This window comes from Eleginops maclovinus, chromosome 4 (assembly GCF_036324505.1).
Source record: "Eleginops maclovinus isolate JMC-PN-2008 ecotype Puerto Natales chromosome 4, JC_Emac_rtc_rv5, whole genome shotgun sequence".
NCBI lineage: Eukaryota > Metazoa > Chordata > Actinopteri > Perciformes > Eleginopidae > Eleginops > Eleginops maclovinus.
In genome coordinates, this window is record NC_086352.1 from 22,172,065 (window position 1) to 22,195,467 (window position 23,403).

The window sequence follows — 23,403 nt, forward strand, 5'->3', positions numbered from 1 at the left end:
GGCTACGTACAGCGGCACTTAATCAACTTACATCCTGACAAACGGTCAATGATAGCTGCACTTTGCTCTCATTTTGTATGTGATGGTCAGCATTTACACATATTAAGACTGGCCTGCATAACCAGATCACCATTAGGTGATTTATAATTTGTACAGAAAGGCTAACTCAGCATTATTTCCAGGTATACATTTAAGCTGCTAAAACCGAACAGAAAATACCCAAAAGTAATCTTGTTTTAAGTCTATATCATAGTTTTTGTTCACATAAATGTTTTTTAGTGTCACTTTTATTAGACTTGATATTCAACTGTATAGCAATGATGGTGAAACAGTAGAAGCAAGCCGGTTGTATCTCCATTAACGACACAAAACATGTATCCAAAAGCAGTGCATAAGTTGTAAGCAAAGGACTAAAACTGCAAACCATCAACCCTGAAAAGCCTAATAGTTATAGTACATAGTTCAATATTATTACTTCTTTGATCACTGTTATTTCGTGAAATAAAAAAAGTGTTCAAGGAAATAACACCCTATCTGGTTTTACTATGTAGACATTCTGCTTTCCTATTAGAGTAAAGAAGTGAAGTAGTCTGAAAATGGGAAATTATTTCACTGAGGATTTTCTGTATTGCTCTGACTCGTCTTATATGCACACAGCAAGACACAGTGATGACACAACAACTCTCAGGCCTAAATTTATTAAAACAAAGAAAACTGTGCAAATATACAAATTTGTTTTGCATCAGAAGACAAAAGTGAACAAGAGAACAAATCCAATCATTAGTTATGACTTACACTTTTCTGTTAATCTTGATCATATAAAAGGACACTTTTTTGATCTATATACAGCATGGTTACTTAAAAAAATAAAATAAAAATACAAAAGTAATACTGACAAATTGCTGTACCAAGTGTGCAGCTCCAACAACTCCTGAATTCTAAATAAGATGCACAAAATTGCATCACAAATATTATTATTTATGTCAATGGAAAACACATTTGGCAAGTAAACCAAGTTTTTCTTTTACCTGTTTGAATCTTGTTCAGAAAACCTTTCGGCATTATCCAAATCATTTTCCTTTGTACCGTTTTTACCAATTAAAATTGATTTAAATTCTTATACTATGAAATTGTAACAAGCATAGAACAAGTGTCCAGTACCTTTTCTAACATGTTTTAAGCTCTCTAACATCTCTTCTTCAACACACTCATTCATGTGAACTTTGTTAGTCTTGATATTTAACTGTTGACTATTCAGTGTCAAATAACCAAATCTTCTCATACATTTGTCTAATTTAAACATTCTGAATGGGTGAAAACTGTGGTTCCTTCAACCACATTTTCTTATTACAGAAGGAAAAGTCATCTTGTCACCACTGTCCTGAGGATTCACAGCTGTACAGTGTCATGTGGCATTCATACCTGATGGTGAAATTGTGAGAGACGGACAGAAACCTAAAGGAAATCATTGAGTGCTATTCTCCTGAGTGAGCCTCCAGGTCTGTAATAAGGACATTTCCGTCTGACTCTGTGGCCTGTGAGCTGGTTTGTCTGTAATAAGCACTGCCGAGCGTAGGAAGCCCGCGAAAACGTGAAGCGCTCCTCTTGTACACAAACCACATCGCTCCTGCCAGCAGGGCAAAGATTAGTACAGCCACTAGCACCGCAGCAGGGATGACCCCATGGTGTAAACCTGAAACCCACAACACGAGAGCTTACATTAAGTCCTACTTTTTGCATTCAAATGTAGTCTATTGAAACTACACTTGCAGTGGTGGAAGAAGTATTCAGATCCTTTATTTATCAAAAGTATTCACTGTGCAGTAAAATGTTGCACTTTAGTACATTACTTTGTTACATTACACCACTGTTTGATTATAAGATGCATCACATTTTACAACAGATTCTGTAAACAATTAATTGCTTTCAGCACGTTATATTAGACTGTATCCTCACTGTGAAACCAAATGCTCATGTCCCCTAGCCAGAGTGTAATGTGTTCACATTGAAGTGCACTTACCATTTAGCGGTTCCACTTCCACCTCAGTAACTATATCTGAAAGAACACATACAGTGACGTTCAATATTTCTTTAAATGTATCAACTTGGGTAATCAGACAACGAGGTCTGAGCAATGATGAAAATTGACACTGACTCAACACTGTGTGAAAATTGTGCATCCTCAATTTAAACACATTTTGTTTAACCTTATTATGCTATGCATTTCCAGCTGTGTTGTTCAACTTGTTTGTGTGTGCAACTGTGAAACTTGCATTGACAGTCTTGGTTTACAGAGTGTTAAACAGAAATCTAAAGCTCAAACTCTAATGAACCTTACAGATGAAAAGTACTGAATGAATAATAATACGCACACATCTTTATGCATACAGTTACAAATGTAGAGGCATTGTTGAAATATCTTCCAGGCCTGGAGAATAACAGTTTTCTGGAAGGGTCATTTGCACTATCCACCTTGTGTCGGTGGCCAATATTGTAATAAAACATTGACACATCATCATATCATCAATTTGGAGAACTACAGCGACACAAGCAATTCATCGAATATTCCAATACGTTGTTCAAGTTAAATAAAGGGTAGAAAGTATTCTTTCAGAATCATATTTACTTACCTGAGGTGGTTTTGCATACAAAGCCGAGCCGCTCGTTGCACTGCGACAGATGCCACACACCATCAACCACCCTGGTAGTAACACAGGCGTCAGCGGTCAGCAGCTTGGGGTCCGGGGCCTTGTTGAGCCAGTTGGTGTAGTGTATGGGTGAACCATCCACCCAGGCCATAGAATCAGCTAAACGCAAAGGCAACAAGTAATGAAATGGGATTTGGGGGGATGTGATCACTTGATGGGTACAAGAGTTATAGATTCTTACTGTTGATGTTAAAGTACATCCCCAACCACACGGTGTGGTGAAGGAACCCCGACGTCCACAGCTGCTCCAGAACAAACCGATTCTCCGTCTCACTCTCGATGGTCAGGACATCTGAGGTGTTTACTAGAAAGACAGCATCACAAAAAAACTCAACTATTTTGCAGCATTTTGGGAAATTCTGAGCAAAGGAAATAATAAAGCCGATTCCCAAAAAGTCTAACTATTCCTTTTTCTTACCAATGACAGAAATGTAAGATTTTCTGTGTGAACTTATTTTGTAATTATTTTTTACAAAGACTTTCTTGAAGCTTCTCTTGGAAGTTCTGCCTCCCACTTTATAAAATAAACTCTGGTATACAGAACAAAGTCCAAAGCAGGATTTTACTGTGTTCTATATATGTATCTATAGACTCTTAGTGACATTGAAAATTACACTATGAATTTAACCAGTTTTTTAAAGCCTTCAGAGAAGCTCCTGTATTTGACCTCTAGGGGGAGTATGTATACCATTCTGCAGATTATACTGACTTAGTATATTTTCCACTTTTTTCAATCATAATATTGTCTACCAATTGCTATACAGATTAGGAATACCTAAAATCACACCTCATAAATCTTTACCTTTCTGCCTGCAGTGCTCTCTTGATTCTTCAAATGTGAGTTTCTGCACCACAGGCTCGAAGCTGTAACAGCCATGACCGAATTTCACCCATGTGGAGGGGCACGCAAACTCATACGAGATGAATGGTTTACTGTCTGTTAGAAATGAGAAAAAGGCAGAGAATGGTTTTACAAACTCTGACTGACAGAAACTCAGCAGCTGGAGAGGTGCAGTGTCAAGTGATCAGATTTTAATTGAAGATGCACGGACTTGGTGGGGGAACATGACACAGGGCTCCTGGAAGCGGAGTTTCACAGTCAGCTCTTCGCCAGCCTCCGGTCACGTCCATGTACACACACTCTCCCATCACAAAGTCGTCATCATCTTCGCCTGCGTCCCAGTGTGTGTACACTGTGTCGCTGCCATCTGACCACTGATAATTGATGCCACTCTGTAAGGAAGTCGTCAGTGAAGAAGTTACACTTGGGGTGGCACTTTAAAACTCAACACTTATTTCACACAGACCTCTGAATGTATTTGCTGTATTACAGCAATTCTGCTAAGATTAGTTTATTGTTTCAACGTATTGTACTGTACTTGTAAAATACTTGCACATTATGTGGTATATATGAATGCTATGTACTGTAAGTGAAACTTTCCCTACAGTATGTATGTTTCCCATCACTAAGTTTTCTTTAAGCATCACGAAATTTTCGCACCCACACAACTTTTGGTTCCTGATTGAGCTTGCTGAAATAATGTATTCTCAATCGTTTTTTTCTAATTTAGAGTCATCCCAAACTGTAAAATATTTTTTGTATATAATAATTTGTCCCATGGATAAATTGAGCATACTTAACTATGACGTAACTAAACTACGGTAACAATACTACAGATGTTTGTCAGTAATAAAATGGTTACTGTACCATTAAGTGTGATAAAGACAGACATTGAAAGAGATGGCTTGATTTAAAAAAGGAAGAGAGAGGCTGAGAGAGAATCTTCTCCCTCCCTTCTTGTGTGCATTTCTCTCCATGACTAAGACATTCCACAGGGGCTCAGAGATACTTGAATCCAAATGTTAATGCTCTGACTGTCTTCTGGGAAACCAAATGCCTGCCCAAGGCATACCTCTTCATGGGCAAAACGCCAGGAGAAAACTCCCTGAGGGCATTTGAGACAACTGTTACTATCTATTGGCGGGCTTCTATGTAATACAAATAAAACTGGAGCACAAAATTGACATTAGGTGTTCATTTTACTTCACACCTAACTAACTCAACCAGACCGATAGTATAAGAAAGCAACTATAGCTTAAGTGTCGCGCACAACTCCCTGTGAACTACAATGTGTTGTTTACTTAAAAAACAAATGTCAGCAAGGCTACTTTTCTCCTTTTCCAGTCTTTATGCTAAGCTAGGTGTAGCTATATATTACAGATATGAGTGCCATCAATCTTCTTATCTAATACTGAACCTTAAAAGCCTAGTTCCCCCAAAAAAGATTTCCTTAAAAGATTAACTTAAGAAAAAGCAGTCAAACGCACACAATGGCACCTCTCCACTTCACACATACAGCAGACACACACACACACACACACGGCAGAGGTATACATATAGATATATATATAGAGGATACATACGTCTTGACTATACAGTCCAATCCAGTGGGGGACTGCCAATCTATTGACAAGGACAGTAAGGAAAGCCTGGTGGTAGGCATCTGTAACGCTCACTAGGTCAGAATCATTCTCTATGCACATATGCATCGCGTCGTACCAGCTCATGTTGCCAGACACAACTTTGTAGCTGCGGCTTCTGTACTCAATATTGTCAGGGAGAGGGTGGTAATAGGAGTGGGTGGGGGGTTTGGATGTATCTGCAACAAAAAAGAAAGGACAAAAGAAAGGAGCGTGGGAAGAAGGGTAGAGTGATTACTTCAAGATGTTAATAATTGGGAAGTACACAATTAAAGGTTAGCTGATTAGCTGTCACTCGCCAATGTTATAGATGAGTAGTAAGAAAGATTCTAAAGGCAAGGCATAAGTAATGGAAATGAGAGAAGGAAGATGTACTTGCATTAGAGAGGAAGGTAGAAAGGTGAGAATTAAGTAGATTTGAATTTAGATTTCTACTTACTATTCTTGAAATGTAAAAAAAGATATACTCTATTTTTTCCCCTTATACCCAAATACTCCTCTGTAGAGTCTGGTTGCTCTTATGAAACAACCAGAGACTCTAAAGAAACAGTTCTGCACATAATTTATGTATTTTTGTTTTCACATTTTGCAGTTTTAGTAGGCTACATAGTGAACAACAAGAAATGATATGTTTTAAGTTTTTAAAGTAAGTAAAACAATCCTGACAGATATAAGAGTGATCTTAACATCAAAGTTATGGCAAGAAAAATAATAGTTTATAGTGAATTGTCCCAATTTGTCAAACTATTTATTCAATGTTAAGAATCAGAGCTATCGATTTACTCAATCAAAGTGAGTTATATCACAGTACACGTGCAAATCACTGTTATAAAGGGAAGAAGTTAAACCACTGGTTTAACAATTGTGTTAAGTAACTGTCAGGACCAAAAACACCAAGAATTAATTTAGAAATAAAAGAAGTTATAAGAGAAGTGCATGAGAGAGAAATCCTACAGTGGCCTGACAGTAAAAGACAAAGACTGACATGCTGAAAAACAATCTGAGAGGCAATGAAAGACAGAGAATGACAGCATTAAACCAAAGAGAACGACACTGAGGGATTCTTACCTTGAGGTTTTTGACAAACAAAGCCGTACCCACTCTCACTGCACTTCTCATCGTACCACTTCCCGGTCAGGTGGAAGTTGTGATTGTTGGACAGTACAGTGCACAACGGCTCATCAGCAAATCCACTGAGCCACTCATTTTCCTGGGGTTCACAAAGCTCATATCAATACACACAAAACATGCAAACAGCATTCAAAAAGGCACATAAATTACATGAAAGACTCTTTCATCTATACTTCTGTTTCACTCCGATACTTGTGTGTTTGTACAGGTCAAATGGTGGTTACACATTTGATCACACTATATTGCCAAGGTCAACAATATCATTTGATTTATGTGACTTGAATGCAAGTCCCATTTTTCCCAATTCCTTTTAATGCTAGTATAGCAATGTTGGAGGAGTTATTTTCCCTGGTTCCAGAAGTAGAAGTAGTGATTCGTTTTCTGCACAGACAAAAGTATCTAATCATCACTTAGAGCATTTCACAACTCTCCAGGTTGAATTACTCATTTGAATACAAAAGTAAAGGATTTTGGATACATTTAGGAACAGGGCTTTATTTCTAGTTACAATGCTACAGGATTTTAAGCTATCTATTATATAAAACTGACAGAAAAAACATAGTTTATCAGAAACAAAGCTGATATTACTTTACAAAGTGATAAACCAATTATATTTTTAATTATGCTGGATTCTTGTGTCACTGGGAATTTAGTCTTAATTCTTCTGTAAACAGTGGCTTCTCATATTTCAGTGATGCATTTTCTTTTGTATACAAATACAAACACATATTTGAGCCCAAAGATTAAGACTACATTTTGCAGTATTCTGAGAAGCTTACAGTGAGGTAGCTCTTTGGTTCAATTGGAGACCAGTTGGTGTAACTGACTGTTTTCCCATTGGTCCATTTCATGGTGTCCTCATCCAGCAGACCAATCCACACACCTACAGAGCTTCCCTGGAGCAACATGGTGATGTATGCTGCAGAAATTTCAATAAGATAATTAAAACAAAAACAGAGCAGTATTCTTTTCTAAATTGCCAACCAACATAGCTAAAAAGAAAGACAAAAACAAAGGGATGTGTTTTTATGTGAAATTAGCCGTTCTTCATTGGATGGTTGTGCAGCTCACTTTGACTTTACCTTGCTCAATCTCGTCTTCGATAGCCACCAACGAACCATCGAATGAGGAACAGATGGACCGGGCATCCTTCCAACTCTTTCCCTCCTTTGGGCTGTCAATGATGTGAAGCAGGAGACACTGCCAACACACACACACACACACACACACACACACACACACACACACACACACACACACACACACACACACACACACACACACACACACACACACACACACACACACACACACACACACACACACACAAACACACACATTCATCCCACACAAAAGATGAATATAACAACAAGACAAGTATTCTCTTATGACCACCAGGACTTGTATGGTGAGGTTCAATGTTTGAAAAAATATATAAGCAGGTTGTTTTTCTACGATAGACAGAGTTATGTAATTTTATTATACTGGTGAAACATGGACAGTGTTAAACAGCTTCTACTCAAAGACACAAAGAGACAAAGCAAGAACGAGGGCAAAGCAAGAACTGCGCTAAATATGATTACATGTTGAAGTTGAGGTTAAAAAGGTACTGATATTTAGACCAGTTAGAAATGGTTACCTTTGAAGTGAAGAGGTTTGAGTTGTCAACCGTGAACAAAACCCACAGAACAGGTATTTCTGGGATTCTTGTTTAATCCAATTTTTTTGTTTTTTTAATGTTTTTTTTTTTTTTAAATGGAGGTTGACTTAGCTTGGGCATCATCAGCAGTGGGTTATTCTTATTGTCAACCTAACTATCTCAAGAACAGTGAATGTAAACACAAACATCCTGCTTCATCACAAGACGCAGCTGGGAAATTAGAGACGGGACAGTTCAAGAACTGACTTTTGGGAGTACAAGATCAAATTAGCCTCTTTGAGTGACCACAGAAGAATTACAGAACAAATAAACCAACAAATGCTTTTATCTGATGTGTGTTTCAACAGTGTGTGTGTCCAAGTATGTTTTCAAACCTTGTGTCCAAAGTACAGCCATTTCTCCGGACATCCTCCGATGTAGTGCGGCTGCCTGGGAGTCTCCACCACAGACACAGTCTTTCTCTTGCAGACGTAGCCGTGGATATTGCTGCATTTATTCTCTGACCACTTCCCTGTAACGTACCAGGAAAAACTCATTATAGTATGTGCAAGTAAACATGCACAATTCGAGTTTTTAGTTTTTTAAAGTTTTTAATGTGCATGTGTTTACCTGTTGAAGAGGACATGGTGACACACATCCGGTTTCTTATGCCACCACTGGCTCCCCTGTCTGCCCAGCTCTCAAAGTCTACCTCTGTCTTGTCGCTCCACCTATAAACAAACACACTGGTTTTATTAGAAATGCCATACAAGGATCTATTGTGCTTTGACTTACTAGTATAAACTCAGTTTAAGCGTACTTTTAATATATTTGTTTGGATATAAAGTTGGGTAATTTTTGTAATCTTTGTAAAACAACGCTCTTTTTCCTTTGTAGCTGGGCCTGTATTTCTTATTATATGCATTCAGTTCAAGTTTGTTTAAACAGTTGGCTCTTCGGTTGGCAATTTGTCACTTTGCTTTCTCCTAGACACCGAGGTCTCATTTTAACAAATTGCCAATATGCAACATGAGATCATTTCCTCTGACTCATTTTGGCATCACTAGTCAAAATACTACCTTCTCAACCGTGCATGAGCATCGAAAGCTGTGAATGACCTCTTCAGTTTGTAAGTGCTGCCACCATTTCAAATGGTATGCAAGAAGTGGCTAAATGTTTTTTTGATTCGGGCTCCTGGGTTGTAACTACATCAATGTGTATTTGAGATGCTGAATAGCTCAAATAGAATCAATGGCAACAACCAGAAGTGTTTAACAAACTCCAAACAAAACACACCTGACCCCCTCTCCAGGCTGCCCAGTGGACAGGCCGATCCACCACTCTGTTGGTCCCAGGGAGAGCTGAGGAGACACAGTAAATGGAACAAAGATGAAAAAAAACGTACTTAGCTTTTACCCTCCTCCCTTCAAATCCAGTCCTCACTAGGCCGGAAGACCAGCTTTTCAGAGCCTCTCTTAACAAGAGCAGCCATTCAGGCACTCTCCTTTGCCCGTGCCTTGCCTCTTTCATCGCCTTGTTTTGTTCTTTTATCCCCTCACAAGCCTCAACACCACAAGAGACTTCTTTAATCTGTTCCAAAAGGCCGCAGCCGAAAAACAGCCTTTTTCTTATTCCCTGTGTGAGGGAGCACTCGAGCATGAATGTGTCCGCACATGAGGTACATTTTAACTGTGTGTGCAAACATTCAAGCTTGTATGAGTGTGTCAATTGTGTTCACGCTTGTTCTTGCACATGTTTATTTTTCACTGTGTGTGAACTGTTTGGATAGGTCTATTTGGCCAGTCAATGGAGAAGAGCCTCAATGGTAAAGTGCATTGCTTTGGCTGTGTACTCCTGTGCTCACTGAAAACAAAGAACAAAAAGTCTTTAAGTCCCAATGCGCCTGGCATCATGTTGGTCACAGCAATTATATGGTGGAATTATTTGTACTAGGAAAAAATAAATGTTTAATGCATTTTCTTTATTATATTAAAATGTGTGTTACTTCAATATATATTTTTTTGTTTTTCAAGGTTTCAAGGTTTTATTTGTCATATGCACAGCAGATACAGCGTATATGTTGGCAATGAAAATCTTATGTCGCGTGCTCCTCCAACAACTCCACATACATGGTTTTTAAAGGGGATGGTGACAAAAATGTATATTCACATTAAGTTGCTAGTAAATAAAATGTAAAAAAGAAGATTTTGGAAAATAGTATCACAGTAGTGTTGTATGCTTCCATCTCAAAGTGATAATTACATTGATTTGATCTTCAAATCTATTTACTATAGGGCTATACTGAAATTCTGCATTAGCAAGGGTGGTAGTAACAGACCCGACGCAGGCGCTCCTTGACGAAGTGTAGCTCCTCTCTGGAGTGGATGGACAGCAGGTAGGCTCCCATCATCTGACAGGCCAGAGACACGGCGTCCCAGTCAAAGGGCTGCTTCGCCAGCAGGTACTCCGCTCCATGGTAAAAGACCCAGGGCTCACTCTCTGAGGGGCAGCCAGGCAGACAACTTATGAACCTTACACATTCTCAAGTAATGAAATGTAGATATATTGACAGCTATAAAATGAATGAAGACATTAATAATAACTGATAGAATGACACTGTCAACATCTAATAATGTCTGTTTAAAAAACAATAACTAAAGTGTCATTGTTCCTACAGCTTGTAGTTGCCAGGAGGAATACATTAATTTAAATTATACTTACGCTCATTGTACCAATAGAGTTTCATCACTTTATCTCCTGCAACAAAAATGTAATTCATTTTATTTTAAATTCAAAAGTTCTAACATTTTAGATTAATAAAAGTACATTGATGCTCCGGCTTCAAATAGGGCAATCCAACCATTTGGTGAAGTTTCACAGTTTTTACCTCTGGAAATCTTGCATATCCATTCATGTTCAGCCTCACAGGGTTGCGGTATTAGAGCGTTGGTGAGGTCGCTGTACATAGCACAGTCCCTCCGATCATCCTCATCGTTCTTATCCTCTATGAAGGACGCCTCCACCTGCACCGAAACACACAATATAAAATCATATAGCATGCACCCTCTGCAAAAGACTTTGAGGTTTGTTTTGAACATCTCTGTGTACTTACAGGAGAACCATCAGACCACTCCCAGGATCCGGGATGTTCAGGGTCTCTCTTATTAAAGCCCACCCAGAACCAGCGACCCTCTGTTCTAAAAAGAGAGGAGCAGAAAAAAAAAACTGCAACACAAGTTTATCATAGAGTGTGTTTAAACATTATAATATTTTGGCTTTGATCATTGTTGCTAATTCAATTCACTTGCACACTAGTTAAAATCTTTCTAGTTTGATTGGAGTAAATATACTGTTAATATCTTGTATCCTTGTATTTATTTGCAAGACCAGAAAAATGCCATTGATGTGATTATTTGTTTAAAGAGTAAATAATAATGTTTACCATGTCATTTTGATCTGGATAATATCCTGAAACACAAAGGAGGTGAGCAGACAAAGCAATATCTCTCATCACTTTATAGGTATTTATATATTCGTAATTTAGGGTTGATTATCTTTCAATTTCAATTGGAATGTGAAATAAAAAGAAGAAACTGACAGGTGTTTTTGGGCAAATCCAACTAAAATACCAGAGAAAGTCATTTCTTATATACGCTTCCCCTTTGTCCAATCACACACAGATATGTGGCCAAATAATGCTTTTGATCTGTCCTGTCTGGTTAGAAACAGTATTTATCATCAAACCAACACTTACTTGGTTGATCTAATATTTGTCTTAACTGGAGGGCTCCTGTATAAAATGTATCCTTGGTCAGATTTTGAATAAAACCTAAACCAAATTGCATCTTTAAAAGCCAACCATCAAATTCTGTCCCTGCTGCAAACACCTCAACTGACGCCCTTATCAGATCCTATAACATTCCTGCGCTAACGAGGCCCAGAGGGCTGTACCAACCCTTCAAACATGGTACCGAGGAGGTGCTTAACAAACACCTGCTCCTCATAGTGGAGGAAACTGGCCAGCTGAGCACCGAGGGCCTGGCAGAAGAAGTCCGCCTCCACCCAGGAACGCTTCATCAGCACTTTCTCATCGTGGAACACCTAGAAGAGCAACACTTACTGTCAGCCCATGATCACAGCTCACTGCCAGTAACACCGAAGAATTACTTCATAGTATTTGTTTTAGGTCATTTTAAAATGTTTCTGCAAGAATTAGAATAATATGTCAAACTTAATACAAATAATAATTTTACATTGGGAAAAAGGAACATAATCACCCTTGCAGGAAATGCATGCGAGTAAATAACGCGCGTCTTTTTCTTTTGTTTGGGGCGGACTTTTTTAGCAGACATTGCAGTATCTTTGTAGTTAGTACTGTCACTTTACAAGTGCTGCTCTGATCCTCTTCCAAAGAGCTGAATAACATGTGAATTAAGGGATTTGCCAATCAATCAGAGTGAAAATGTTTAAAAGAAGCACAGGTTCAAGTTTCTTGTATGCAAATGTTTATTTCATTCTAAAGTAGGACATTTAATATATTTTGAACTGCTGTGTTTTAGTATGCAGAACTTGTGGGCATTGGACAGTTTGTTGGTTTCAACGTGAATTTGTTTGTCGCATCAAACATTTACAGAAAAAATAAATAATTGTGTGTCTGGGAGAGTGAGGAACAGAGAGAGAAACTGAGGACGGTCCAACCTTGAAACAGTGGAGCATCCCAGCCTGTGATTCCCATCCTGGAGGGCAGGGGGCGTATGCATCAATGTGGTGCTCTGGCAGCTGGACATCATGGTAGCTGCTGATGCTCTGCTTGCACACTGAAAAGGCCTTGTGGGACTTGCAGTCTTTAACTTCCCAGTGACCCAAAGCAGGGCCGCCTGACATAGCAACACATCCGCCAGTACTGACTAAGAAAATAAAAAGAAATGTATTTAAAAGAGAGGAGGGCTGGAGATTTCTAATATACCAAACCCACAACTAAACATAACCACACTATAATGTGTTTACCTGGCTGGTGTTTGTTCCAGTTTGTGAAAGTGAGAGGCAGCGAGGAGCCATTGAGTGGTAGCCAGCTGTACTCTCCCCTCTTCTCCTGGTCCGTGAGGCCGATCCAGTAATACTTGCTGCTGTTTGTCCCACCCTCACTCAGCAAACTGTTGACAAACGCCTGCTCAAACCTGCTGGTGCAAAAAGAGATGAGAGGTGAGGAGAGAGGCCACAATGTTATCACAAATAAAACACAATAAAATATTGGCTCAATAGACCACCTGTTTTCCACGGTGAGGAGAGGAGCCCTGCAGTAATAACCCATCATTGCATCCTCATAGCTCTGTTCATGGCTCGTCAGCGTGTAGCAGGAGTGTCCATGCCGTTTCCAGCCCTGACACATCAACAACAAATAACCAGCCAATCCAACAATTTTTACGTTCGGTCAATTTCAACACAATCCAGGACAACACCAAATATTGAACATTTACACAGGACATATTCATTAATCCAAACACACACATAATAAGGATTTCACAGTGTCAACAAACAGTACTGCAAAAAGGAGTAATAATGGGCAAAGAACACAGAGACTAACAGTTTGTGTAGGCAGAGGGAGAGACAACATTTAATATTTGAGAGCTTTAAGTAAATTGTAGTCAGAAGACTAATAATCCACAGCTATGTTAACGGTTCTCTTTGAGGCTGCAGTTAGGTACACACTGCTTTTTGCAAAGTTTTAACGTCAGCATGCTAACATGCTAACATTGACAATGCTGAAGTTGTTTTTACCCGCTTCACAGTCTTAGTTTTGTATGTTTTTATGTTGACAATTCTCACGGTCTTAAAAGTTTAAATTTTGGAATAAGAACAAAAACTCATGTTTGATTATTGGCACCTCTTTTGAAAAGTTTCCTAATCTGGAGCAACGGTTTTTCTATGTGTGAGCGTATGTGTGTGCAATTATATGCAGGTCTGTGTGTTGGGGTGTTTTGACAAGTGGTGTCAATCTGCCCCCCCGCCCTCACCCCTAGATCCATCTATCCCCCCCATCATCACAATACCAAGGGTCAAGAGGCCTATTCAAACATTTACATGGAGACAAAACTCAAAGCTTGCTTTATAACTTGAGTTTTTGTAGTTTTTTTAACAACAAAATGTTACTACGGTTAACATTACCACACAACACCTATAGTTTTGTTAGCTAACATCCTGGCAGGAATCATCATAACCCTGAGCATGCTCACTGATATTGTGCCTTCAGGGTCATTTTTGGCCTCATGTTTGAGGGGATAAAGTTGCCCGATGACTCAGGAGTCTGATATTCTTGTAAACAGAGTCAAGGAGCAACATCAACGCCAGACAATACGTCAGCAGTGAAGTGAATCAGCTCATTGTGCTGCTGAACCGGAAAATGGCTAAGAAGTTGAGCTAGTGCCGGCGTGTGGCTCCGCCTGGTGCACGTCCTGATCTGTATGGAGCTATTGTAACACTGCACAGCACATGATCGGCCGGAAAATGTTTAAAATAAACCACTTAAGATTTGAGGGAAATAGACTATTTGTTTTGTCGCAGACAGTGGTCAAACCAATAAAATGTTATTTTACCAAATCAAAAATCCTACTTTCTTGCAAATGATTTGGTTATGTAAAAAAGAGATGTTCCTCTGTACTCACGTATTGCTTCATGCATCGGTACTTTACTTCTTGTTTACAACGAAATACATGAATATACAGATACAATTACTGTATAAAAACTGAGGTGGGCCACATGATTTGTAAAGTATATAACAAAATACAAAATGAAGTGTTGTGTGATTTCTTTTTCCTGCAAGGTTAGGGTAGAGGTTAAACTACACCAAAGTGTGCCACGGCATGGCAGTTTTCTTGTAATTGCATCAGCTAGTAAATCTTTAGCTGCATGTAGGGGCATGTTCTTGTGCATTTCATGTTCCTACCTCAGGACAGCCTTCATCCCAGGTTCCAGGCTGATGATCCGGATTCTGGCTTTGTTTTCTACACACAGCTGGCAGTCGCTCATCACATGACCTTAAGAGCCAGTTACCCTCCTGTAAAAGGGGTTCACATTTTACTCTCTCAACGACAACACCAGATAAGTGTATACAAACATAAAAAAATGGATTAGAACGGACACAATCAGATGATTAATTACTTCACAACTTTTCTTGATAAAAGATTAATAGTTATTTGACGGTGACAGGTATGGAGCTTTATCTCATCTGAATTTAAAATAACATTTGGATTGTTGCCAGGACAAAAGGGGACATATGAAGGCATATAGTTCTCTGATTGGGCTTGCATCTTTTCCTGTTAAACTGTTCATGTTATTGGGAGATCAGACAGACTTGGGATTTGTGAAGTGAAATGTTTTACAATGTGTAACCCCCCCATCTCAACTTCAAGATAATCCATTATATGACAAATGCGTAATGTGATCAGTACAGAAATGTTATGGCTTTGAAAGTAGTTTGCAGGTGCCAAAAGGCTCAAGCAAAGTGTGATTTGCAAAAGATAACAATTCATTCAAATAATCAAAGGTTGAAGCACTAAAAGGACTATTACATTCTTTCTTAAGCACCCACCTTCCTGTCTGCTTTGACACAAAGTGATGCATCCGTCAGGTTGGGAGGAGGGTGATACTGGTGCCAGAAAGTGAGAGTTACTGCTGAACCATCAGACCACTCTACAGTCGGAGAAAATGGCTGTTTCCAAAGGCCGATCCAAGCCTCCTCACTGTCACCGGAAGCTATGAAATGCATGCAGAATAGTATTCAGTAAACCCTTGGTATTTCTTATTGTGTCTATGACAAACATCTTCATATATCTGTGTAACATGGCACTCCTTACAGTTAGTCAGAAGCTTGAGCAGCATTTCCACCTCGGAAAGGGAGTGAAGGCTGGTGAGGTTTGCCCCCTGAGAGACACAGGCCCGGGAAGACTCCTCCCAGCTCCCTGCTTCTGCCTCTGACAGCAGCCGGTAGCAGAAACCATTGTGAGGCAACCAGCCATTAGTACACTCTGTAGGGATATACTGCCAGTTGTCTGTAAGAGGAAGAAAAGTTGGGAGAGGAGAGGAAATCAGAAAGGCAGAGACCAGAATAACACAAATTTTCATCAGACAATATTTTGGTCTAACCACCAACGGGACAATGGAGAGAAAGGTCAAACGCTCACTCCCCAGGTGCTGTGCAGCTGCTTAGGCCAAAAGCTCCCAGATGTAAAAAGGCGTGCCTTTTTCCTCTGCTTATAATTCATCCCTGCACCAGTCTGGGACACCTCTGAAGAGTGCATGTCAGGTATAAATGCAATGTGTGTGTGCACTCACCTAGTGGCTCGGCTCTGCGGGTGTCATTAGGCGTCTTCTTACAGATGTAAGGCAGAGCTGACTCACAGGACAGACTCTGCCAGTGACCCTCAGAGGCGGAGTTGTACACCCCACACTGTTGGTCGTCCTGCAGCGGGCTGGCTGGTAGAGCTGATGGGATATATGATGTTATTAAACCTTCAATATGTAGAAGCATCTTGAAGTGCCGACCCTTTTTTCTTCCACAAACGGTGCTCTGACATTAGATTAAGAATATAAAATACATATACAGTCGGTAAAATAAATTGAACACGTCACAATTCTTCTCAGTAAATATATTTCTAAAGGTGCTATTGACATGAAATGTTCATCAGATGTCGGTAACAACCCATATAATCCACACATGCAAAGATATCAAACCATCGATGTCCATAAATTATGGGTAGTAAAATGGAATGGCACAGGGAAAAAGCATTGAACACAAGAAGAAAGGGAGGTGCAAAAAGGCATGGAAAGCCAAGACACCAGCTGAACTATATCAGTAATTAGAAAGCAATCCTGCCCCTTGTCAGTGCAATTTAATATCAGCTGGTTCAGTCCCAACTGATGGCCTATAAAAAGGTCTCTCATTACCAAGGTGTCACACAAGAAAGATCTCAGGATGGGTAAAAGCAAAGAGCTCCGAAACCTTATTGTTGCAAAACAGGCTGATGGCATTGGTTACAGAAGGATTTCTAAACTTCTGAATGTTCCAGTGAGCACTGTTGGGGCCATAATCCGGAAGTGGAAAGAACATCATTTCACCATAAACCAGCCACGACCAGGTGCTCCTCACAAGATTTCTGACAGAGGAGGGAAAAGAATTATCAAAAGAGTTGTCCAAGAGCCAAGGACCACTTGTGGAGACCTTCAGAAAGACCCGGAATTAGCAGGTACACTTGTTTCAAAGAAAATAAGTAATGCACTCAACCGCCATGGCCTGTACGCACGCTCACCACGCAAGACTCCATTGCTGAAAAAAAGCATGTTGAAGCTTGTTTAAAGTTTACTGCACAACATTTAGACAAGCCTGTGAAATACTGGGAGAATATAGTCTGGTCAGATGAGTCCAAAATTGAACTCTTTGCCATAATACACACCATGTTTGGAGGTCAAATGGCACTGCACATCACCCCAGAAACACCAACAGTGAGGTTTTGAGGTGGGAACATCAGGGTGTGGGGCTGTTTTTCAGCATACAGCACTGGCAAACTTCATATAATTGAAGGAAGGATGAATGGAAAAATGTACAGAGACATTCTTGATAAAAATCTACCAGGATGATGAAGATCAAACAAGGGTGGACATTTCAGCAAGACAATGATCCCGAACACACAGCCAAGGAAACTCTCAATTGGTTTCAGAGAAAGAAAATAAAGCTGCTAGAATGGCCCAGCCAATCACCTGAGTTGAATCCAATGGAAAATCTATGGAAAGAACTAAAGATCAGAGTTCATAGGAGATGCCCACAGATCCTTCAAGACTTGAAGACTGTTTGTGTGGAAGAATGGGCCAAAATCACACCTGAGCAATGCATGCGACTAGTTTTTCCATACAGGGGGCGTCTTGAAGCTGTCATTACCAACAAAGGCTTTTGTATGAAGTATTACATACATTTCAGTAAGCGTGTTCAATACTTTTTCCCTGTTTCATTCCATTTTAATACACATAACTTAATGTTTCATGTCTATAGCACCTTTAGAAATATATTTACTGACAAAAAAGGTGACGTGTTCAATACTTATTTGACCCGCTGTATACACACATGTATGTCTTTAAAATCCAATCAAATGATGTCACTCAACACTCAATATTACATTTTGGATAAGGAGCTGATGCAGATACTCTAGCTCATTTATGCCCTATGAAGAGCACAAAATTGCATGCACTGTATAATTTAAAGATAATTAATGTATCCGTACTTTTAGTGAAATTGACCAGTGATAGAGGTGCTCCATCAGACCATTGCCACCCCCGTCTATCCTTCAGGTGGTTCAGCCCGATCCACACCATCGCTCCAACACTTGCCATTCGATCTAACACAAGAAGCAAACACAGAAATGCTGTAAGAGTTGTCAATAAATAAGTTCTGTAGATTTTCATATAAATTAAAAAATATCCATCTCACAGGACAGCAAACAGATATAAGGACAGAGTGAAAGAACCTGAATAAAATAGCTGATAAGAAGGGAGCGCAAAACCTAATGTGAAGTAGTATGAATTAAAAATAGGTATTGTGTGTGTAGTACTAGTGTGTTTGTAGATGTAATACACATACATTACATGTTTTTTTTTCCCCTGTATATGTTTTCTAGCAGATGCCTACCTCTGATGTACCTGTGCTCTGCCAGGCTGGTGATGCTGAGCAGATTTCCCCCTTGAGCCTGGCAGGTGGACAGCGCCTGGCTCCAGGTCAGGATGGTGTACAGATTGAACTGGTAACATGCACGCAGCTCCTGGTTTGACTCCCAGAAACGCTCACAACTAGAATCTACAAATAGAACCATGAATTAAAAAAGCATCAAGAAACAGATAATGATATAAGTTGGTGTACATGGTTTTGGATGGGGTTGAGTTGAGAGTGCTCTGTTCAGCTCAGGCAAGTTTCCACACAAAGCTCTGAAACTATTTCCTTGGAGACATCGCCTTGAACATGTGGACATTACAAGTTTGAAAAAGGAAGTTTCCACCTACTACTGGACATAAAGTGTATTTACTCAAGTTCCCTTCAAACTATTACTGGGGCATCTGTGTACGTGTACATTTTACCTTGAACTGGACAGAAGCCCCATTTTTCGGCCTCATCATAGCGAGTGGTTGTAGCACACCATGGAAGATGGTCCTCGCGCCCCTCAGTTGTGCACTCAGAGTACCACTTGTTGTTGTATTTAAAGGGCAAAGCGCAAGGCATGCCATGTGCATTTCCCAACAAAGTGTGGATATCTGCAAATAAAAAGAGTTGAATATGACGTTAAATGTCAAACATCCTGTGCAGACTAGTCAGAGAGTCAGCCGATTTTGGAAGTCAGAAGAGAAGCAGGATACGTCAGGTGTTTACCTTCATATGGATATGAGCAGGGCCCTCCTCTAGGGGTGTTGTATCTTTTCCACTCATGATAGGAGTTTTTCTTTACCACCACCAAACGTCCAGCCACAGCCACCTTCCACTGTGACGCACCGTACAGCATATTTCCACTGCAGCGCCACCACAGCACCGGCAGAGCCATGTCACACTCGAATGTGCCCAGAGGCTGCGTCGTGTCGGAGATGTTGAGGCCCAGGCACGTGCTGGTACCCAAGTTAAAGAGGCGATGTCGGGACACCCACTTCCAGAGCATGCGACGCGTGGGCCGCTCGCAGTCCTCTAGCACGAGGTTAGAGCGGTCTACTTTGATGCAGCGTTTCAGAGGCTCACTCTCCAGGATAAACATACCCTTTTCTTAAAAGAGATGGGTGGAAGACAGGGACGGGGAAGTTTAAGGGAGAACATGGGTGAGACACATGGAGGAGGAAGTGAGAAATGGATTTGAAATTTGAAATGATTTATACGTAATATATGCATCTGTCCATACCTCCACATTCAACAGTGTAAAGTTTTTAAATTACTGTACAGTGTATTTAAATACTTTCAATGTATTCCACATATGTATATATTTCACATCCTTAAATCTTTATTGTAAATATTCTTCTCTCTTTTTGCACTATTTTATTTATCTTATTCGCACCATGTATGTTGAGTTGTTGGAGGAGCATGGGATATAAGATTTTCATTGCCAACATATACGTTGTATATGCTGTGCATATGACCAATAAAACCTTGAAACCTAAAACCTTGAAACCTTGAAGGTGTAACACAGAGAGAGAGAGGAGGGTGGGTGGATTTATATTATGAAACCAAAGGATATACTGTTGGGATACCCCCTCAGCGGGAAGCAAAATGATCTTACAAAAAATCTGAAAGTAAAGGGACACTTGAACTGGGAGCAGTTTCACAAGCATCTTTAACATTTTATCTCTTTTTCCCCGTTTGTTTCTCCACCAAAATGGAACAGTATTCAAGTGAGGTGAAGACCTGAAGGAACCTTTTTATCTTCCAAAATGAATAATTGTTCTGTATTATTCTGTACCTGGATACTCAACCAAAACAAGAGGATGTAACATGAATGTTTTCAAATGACAGTGATGGAAAAGGAGGTAGCAATAATTTCCCATACACCATTAGATTACAAGGAATGAATCTAAGGGGTGTATTTTTAGTGACCGCATATCCATTGTCTGTGTTTATTTATACTAGCATGGACTATACCATAATACTAAATCACACGCACATTTAAATTCAGAATAATTATGAATTGTATAGATTTTAGTATCGAATAAAGGCACATCAATTTAATGCACAAGCTACCATCCAAATTGCTTTTTTTGTAGAACCAATAATTACCAAACCCAAAAATATGAACTTTAACAACTTTATTGAATAAATAAACGAAGTGAGACAGTTTTGTTTCACTGAATAACAGTAACGATTAATCGGTTTTCAGAATTGTTGCTTGTCATTAGATGAATCATGTTTCAAGTGTAGTTCAACATGCAATGATATAAACAGTGAAAGTCAGTCCACACTTACTAAAAAGTGTAATCAGGGAATGTTTCACGTTTATCCTTATAACTCAATTGAATAATTGATAAGTCGACTAATCATGTTCAACCATCTGTATGTTTGTTTATTCAGACTTCACTTCACACATGTTTTATTGTTACTTCAAATAAATTATGTATCTTATTGCCAAAAAACGTGGACTGCTTGTTTCGCTGTTAAAAATAACATGTTGCTATAATGTCAGCAAATCTGCAGCTAGGAAGCTTGAATACAATTTATTGATACTACAATGACAGCATAATGCTTGTGCTAGCCTACTACTCAGCAGTTATACAATTATCTACCATGTTATGTAAAAGCATAGGACAAGAGATGCAGTCAGGCTTATTTTGCCGGACATCAGTAACATTTAATCATGGAAAACCGAGCAGCAGCTGCAGCCGGATGATTTCACTTACTGTAGAACTCCATAAGCTGCTTTTTCTCCAGAACCTCATCGTCTTTCTCGTTGACACACATGCAGCCTCTCGCCAACAACACTGCTACAAAAACAGTCGCAACGGCAGTCACGGAGTCGATTAAACGAAACTGTGCTAACATTTCGACGGCGGGTTACAGTGTTGAAGTGCAAATGTCCGCACATTCCGAGGCTCCTGGTCACAGAGAGTATTTTGGGGCTCGATGTTTTCTGAAAACTTTGTGCGGAGTGAAGTTTTTCAGCGGGGGACCAGCGACGTCACGTCTGACGGAGGAGCTGCTGCTGCTCTCCGGTCTCAAGCTGCATTACTGCCGGACTGTTCTCACTGAGAAAGAGCCATACAACTTTATTTAGTCTGAACAACAGGCCCCAAATAAATAAACACACTAGCAGAAAGACAGACAGGCAGGCAGGCAGGCAGGCAGGCAGACAGACAGACAGACAGACAGACAGACAGACAGACAGACAGACAGACAGACAGACAGACAGGCAGGCAGACAGACAGACAGACAGACAGACAGACAGGCAGGGGTCAAGGAGTTCCTAAACCAGACAGAATAGGATCTCCTGGAATAAAAACTGCCAAAGTAAAGTAACTCTGATCTTTATCGAATTAAGTACTTTGTTGCATGTAGCTGATTCTGCATGTACTTTATCATTGGGTATATATGCATAATATACATACATATGAATTTAGGACGTGTTGTATTTGTACTTATCATAAGTAAAGAATCAATGATCATATAATAGACAGATGGAAACAGATACATGTAAGCGGAGTATTGTATATTTTACACAAAGAAAAAACACCGAAAGTATGTAAAATAAGCCTATTTATTTAGACCTACATGAGTAGATAACTGTAGGCTGCTTAGGTATTTCCATTTTCTGCCATTTCTCTAAAATTCAGAGCTGTCATTTCTCGTTACTTTGCAAATAATGCTTTATATAAAGAACTTTAAATTAGCCCTACATTGAGTAACTGCTTTAATAGTGGGTAACACATGATTGCATTTATAGTCCAAAATTATATTAAGTATTTTTTATGAAACCGACCACTTGGCATAATCTACATAACGTTTTCTTATGCTAATTCTATTGCAGTTTTATTCATGTGAAATGTCATTAAATGCAGGATTGTAACTTGTAACATGTTACTTACTAAAGCTCAAGAAAAAGATCTGAATACTTCTTCCCCCCAAAATAGATACACTGCCCAGCCAAAAAAAAAAGGTCACAAGCCTGTGGGGGCAGTGGTTTGATCTGGGGTTGCTGCAGTTGGTCTGGTCTAGGTTCAGCAACGTTATGTGCCCAAATAATGAGGTCAGCTGACTACCTGAATATACTGAATGACCAAGTTATTCCATCAATGGATTTTTTCTTCCCTGATGGCACAGGCATGTTCCAAGATGACAATGCCAGGATCGAACGGGCTCAAATTGTGAAAGAGTGGTTCAGGGAGCATGAGACATCATTTTCACACATGGATTGGCCCCCACAGAGTCCAGACCTGAACCCAATTGAGAATCTTTGGAATGTGCTGGAGAATACTTTGCACAGTGGTCTGAATATCCCGTCATCAATACAAGATCTTGGCGAAAAATGAATGCAAGACAGAAATAAATGTTGTGACATTGCAAAAGCGTGTGGAAATGATGCCACAGCGAATGCATGCCTTAATCAAAGCTAAAGGCAGTCCAACAAATATTAGAGTGTGTGACCTTTTTTTTGGCCAGGCAGTGAAGAATACAAAGGCAGTGTAGAATACAACTCTTTCCATAGGCTGTGCCTGCAACACTTCAAAAGACAAGTGTATTAAATTGTGCAAAGAGACCAGGCACTAACCCATACTCCTTCACCAGAAGACTATGTCACCAAAGGTTTTCTTATTTGATCAATTGATGGAATGTGAGCACAATAAAAGACAAATTGATAATGTTTTTAGAACTACATTTCAAAACAAGCTCTTTTCAAACACAGGTCCAGCAGAGTGTGTAATAATGCAGGATCCATTTTA

General features: G+C 39.6%; 1 protein-coding gene across 2 annotated transcripts; it reads right to left on the reverse strand.

The window, feature by feature from the left end:
- Positions 1-697: 697 nt before the first annotated feature.
- Positions 698-23,402, reverse strand: pla2r1 (phospholipase A2 receptor 1). 2 transcript variants are annotated; one of them, XM_063881195.1, is made up of 30 exons: positions 21,367-23,402; positions 19,367-19,742; positions 19,078-19,251; positions 18,635-18,799; positions 18,231-18,344; positions 16,291-16,440; positions 15,813-16,007; positions 15,548-15,711; positions 14,903-15,013; positions 13,227-13,339; positions 12,967-13,136; positions 12,658-12,866; positions 11,915-12,060; positions 11,072-11,156; positions 10,847-10,982; positions 10,681-10,716; positions 10,298-10,458; positions 9,256-9,320; positions 8,590-8,690; positions 8,355-8,491; positions 7,403-7,520; positions 7,100-7,239; positions 6,258-6,399; positions 5,133-5,368; positions 3,761-3,941; positions 3,511-3,645; positions 2,890-3,012; positions 2,631-2,807; positions 2,021-2,056; positions 698-1,693 (listed from the first exon to the last, which is right to left on the reverse strand). In XM_063881195.1, exons 1-30 carry the CDS (start codon positions 21,403-21,405, stop codon positions 1,476-1,478), a joined length of 4,353 nt encoding a protein of 1,450 aa, XP_063737265.1. In that variant the 5' UTR covers positions 21,406-23,402; the 3' UTR covers positions 698-1,475. The 2 variants fall into 2 exon arrangements, with proteins under 2 accessions (XP_063737265.1, XP_063737264.1); XM_063881194.1 differs by having other exon boundaries at positions 19,367-19,747.
- Position 23,403: the final 1 nt, after the last annotated feature.

What these genes read in the sequence shown, in the direction of transcription:
- pla2r1 (XM_063881194.1), bottom strand. Translation starts at nt 21,508, where the DNA reads ATGTTAGCACAGTTTCGTTTAATCGACTCCGTGACTGCCGTTGCGACT. An exon ending in GGATGCTCCACTGTTTCAAG is followed by an intron (nt 12,061 to 12,657) that starts GTTGGACCGTCC and finishes TTGCTCTTCTAG; the next exon opens with GTGTTCCACGATGAGAAAGT. An exon ending in TCAAGGAGCGCCTGCGTCGG is followed by an intron (nt 9,321 to 10,297) that starts GTCTGTTACTAC and finishes GTGTCTCCTCAG; the next exon opens with CTCTCCCTGGGACCAACAGA.